At 40.0% G+C, this 2,999-nt stretch overlaps 1 protein-coding gene across 1 annotated transcript; it reads right to left on the reverse strand.

The window, feature by feature from the left end:
* Positions 1 to 271: 271 nt before the first annotated feature.
* LOC138085590 (olfactory receptor 10H4-like) lies at positions 272 to 1,216 on the reverse strand. The gene has a single exon (XM_068980063.1). It carries the CDS (start codon positions 1,118 to 1,120, stop codon positions 272 to 274), a length of 849 nt encoding a protein of 282 aa, XP_068836164.1. The 5' UTR covers positions 1,121 to 1,216.
* Between the last annotated feature and the right edge of the window lie 1,783 nt (positions 1,217 to 2,999).

The following is a 2,999-nucleotide window of genomic DNA, read 5'->3' on the forward strand; positions in this document are numbered from 1 at the left end:
GATGCTCCCTGTCTGCTTATAGATAGATTACAATTCTAAGGCATAGATGATGAAACAGATTTTATCATGTGAGGTATAAAAAAGAGATCATGATGGCTCAAGTCTATGCAAGAGGGAGACAAAAAAATTGAGGTGAAACAAATAGCCAGTATGTATCAAACTCTATGAAGTGTGGGTATACTCACAAACCTACATCCTTACAAGACTTCTAAGGAGATAGACATTATTATACCAGCCCTTTGTTCATATTTCTCCAACACCCAACTGGTCATTAGAAGCCTAGAGAAGAGAATTTTCTGTGGAAGCTTCTCTGTATGGCGATCTTCAGCTCCTTATTCCTGAGACTGAAAATAATGGGGCTAAGAAAGGGGGTGAAGACCGTGTAGGTGGTGGCCAGCAGAGTGTTACTGTCCATGGAATGGGCGCCTCTGGGCTTGAGGTAGATGATGGAGGCAAAACCGTAGTGCACGACCACTATGGTGAGGTGGGAAATACAGGTGGAGAAGGTCTTGTGCCGGCCCTCAGCGGAGGGGATCCTCAGGATGGCAGCCACGATGAAGACATAGGAGAGGACGATGAAGAGCAAGCACCCCATCAGGGCCGTGACACAGACCAGGATCACACCCATGGTGACAGAGGCTGTCCCCTCCCCACAGGCCAGCTTCAAGAGGGCAAACACGTGACAGCCAAAATGGTGAATCTCATTCGACCCACAGAAGGTGAGGTGAAAAACTATCAATGTCACCATCATCCCCATGACCGAGCCACCAGCCCAGCACCAGGACACAAGACGGGCACAGTCACGGGTGCTCATGAGCACGTTGTAGCGCAGGGGGTGGCAGATGGCCACGTAGCGGTCGTAGCCCATGATCATGAGCAGGAAGGAGTGGGTGAAGCCAAACGTGAAGGAGGAGAACATTTGGCTGGCACAGGCCCCAAAGGTGATGGAGCGGTGGGTGGAGAGCATGTCCGCCAGCATGCGCGGGGTGACCGCGACAGTGAACAGGATCTCGGAGACGGAGAGGGCGCACAGGAAGAGGTACATGGGGGTGTGGAGGCTGCGCTCCCTCCAGATGGTGCCCATGATGAGCAGGTTGCCCAGCAGCGTGAACAGGTACATCAGCAGGTACAGCAGGAAGAAGGTGGGCAGGAGCTGCTGAGGGAAGTTGGAGAAGCCGATGAGGATGAATTCAGACACTGTGCTGCAGTTCTGAGCAGACAAAGATGCTGCACCTGGTGAGATCAGAGACAGAATCAACAATGGTTAAAGCACAAGCTCTGATGTAGATCAAATGGAAATTTAAGAGCTGTATACTATTTTAAATGTCCTTAATTTATCTGGGTCTCACCATCTTCATCAGTAAAATGGGTGAAATCATAATACTTCTTACTATTCAGTCTTGTGATAAAGATAAACTGAGATTAAACGCTTATGTGTATCAAGTGCTTAAGACACAGTTTGGCCACTGGGTTCTCATTATAACCTTTTCTTTCAAAAGTAAATCATAAAATCAATTCAGAAATATTTCTAATTGACTAGTTTAAACATCAAATATCAAAGTTTTAGGGTAAAATAATATTGGGGTTAAATATACAAATTTAGATATTTTATTAAGAAATTTTATCCAGGAAAAAAGTGTGCTTAAATAAAGTCAAATTAGGTTATTGGAAAAGATTAATAAGATAGAGAGACAGAAAGAGAAGATACTAACAACAAAACATGAAATTAAAATTAGGTAGTAAATATAAATATAATGAATATTGGAAATTAATAAAAATAGTAAAACAGTATGTCAAAAAATATGAAACTCTAGATGAAATGAATGAACTCTTAAAAGAATGTAAAATTCCAAAACTGGCACAAGAAAAATTAGGGGTCCCAGGTACATAAATATTTTTTTAAAGTTTTAGTTAGTTAAAAAGCTTTCCTCCCTAAAATCATTTCCCCAGTTGGGTTTGCAGGTAAGCTCTCTAAACTTTTAAGGAACAGTGGGTGAGTATCATATGCATGTTCTTCAACAAACAGAAAAATACATGAAATTGCCCAGCTCTTTGCATCAGGTTAATGCAATCTTGATTCTAAAACCAGGTAAGAATATTTGTAAGAGAAGATAATTATGAGCCCATTTTATCTACTCATGCAGATTTAAAAATTCATAGTAGGATATAACCCAGTAAAATCTCATGGTAGTAAAAATAATATATTATGATCATGTAGCTTTGATTTATCCTATTAATGACAAGGATGGTTCAACATCAGAAAATCTATCATGTGATTCACTACATGAATAAGCTATAAAAGAAAAATCATATATTTATTATTATTCTAAATAAGGCAGGAATAATGTTCTAATATTCAACTTTTATTCACAATTAAAAAAAAAACTCTTTTGACCATGTGGGAAGGTGACTTTCATAGCTAGATTAAGAATATATACTATAAAGTCCAAAAAAGAGAGGATATTTGTATACAGGGATCTTCTTGATAGCTTAGATGGTAAAGAATCCACCTGCAATGCAAGAGACCCAGTTTCAATACCTGGGTCTAGAAGATCCCCTGGAGAAGAGAATGGCCAACCACTCCAGTATTCTTGCTTGGAGAATTCCATGGACAGAGGAGCCTGGCAGGCTATGGTCCATGGGGTCACGAAGAGTTGGACATGGCCAAGCAACTAACACTTTCACTTTTTCATATGTACACATATAGCTGATTCACTTTGCTGTACAGCAGAAGATATAATAACATAGTAAAGCAACTGAATTGCAATAAAAATAAGTTTAAGAAAAGAAAATGCACCATAAAGCCAGCAAGTAGTTTACTAATGGGGAAACTAGATGCATTATTTTAGGATCAAGAACAAGCCAAGCATACTTACTGTCTCTGCTGTTCTTTAACATGGAACTGAATGTCATGAGGGATGCTACAAGGGAAAAAAGAAGATACATAAGGATTGGAAGGGAAGACTTGAACATCTATCTAGAAAAGATTAAAGAATAAA

This window comes from Capricornis sumatraensis, chromosome 9 (assembly GCF_032405125.1).
Source record: "Capricornis sumatraensis isolate serow.1 chromosome 9, serow.2, whole genome shotgun sequence".
NCBI classification, from domain to species: domain Eukaryota; kingdom Metazoa; phylum Chordata; class Mammalia; order Artiodactyla; family Bovidae; genus Capricornis; species Capricornis sumatraensis.

Bases quoted from the DNA above. Each gene is read 5' to 3' on its own strand.
- LOC138085590 (XM_068980063.1), bottom strand. From the start codon at position 1,120: ATGTACCTGTTCACGCTGCTGGGCAACCTGCTCATCATGGGCACCATC.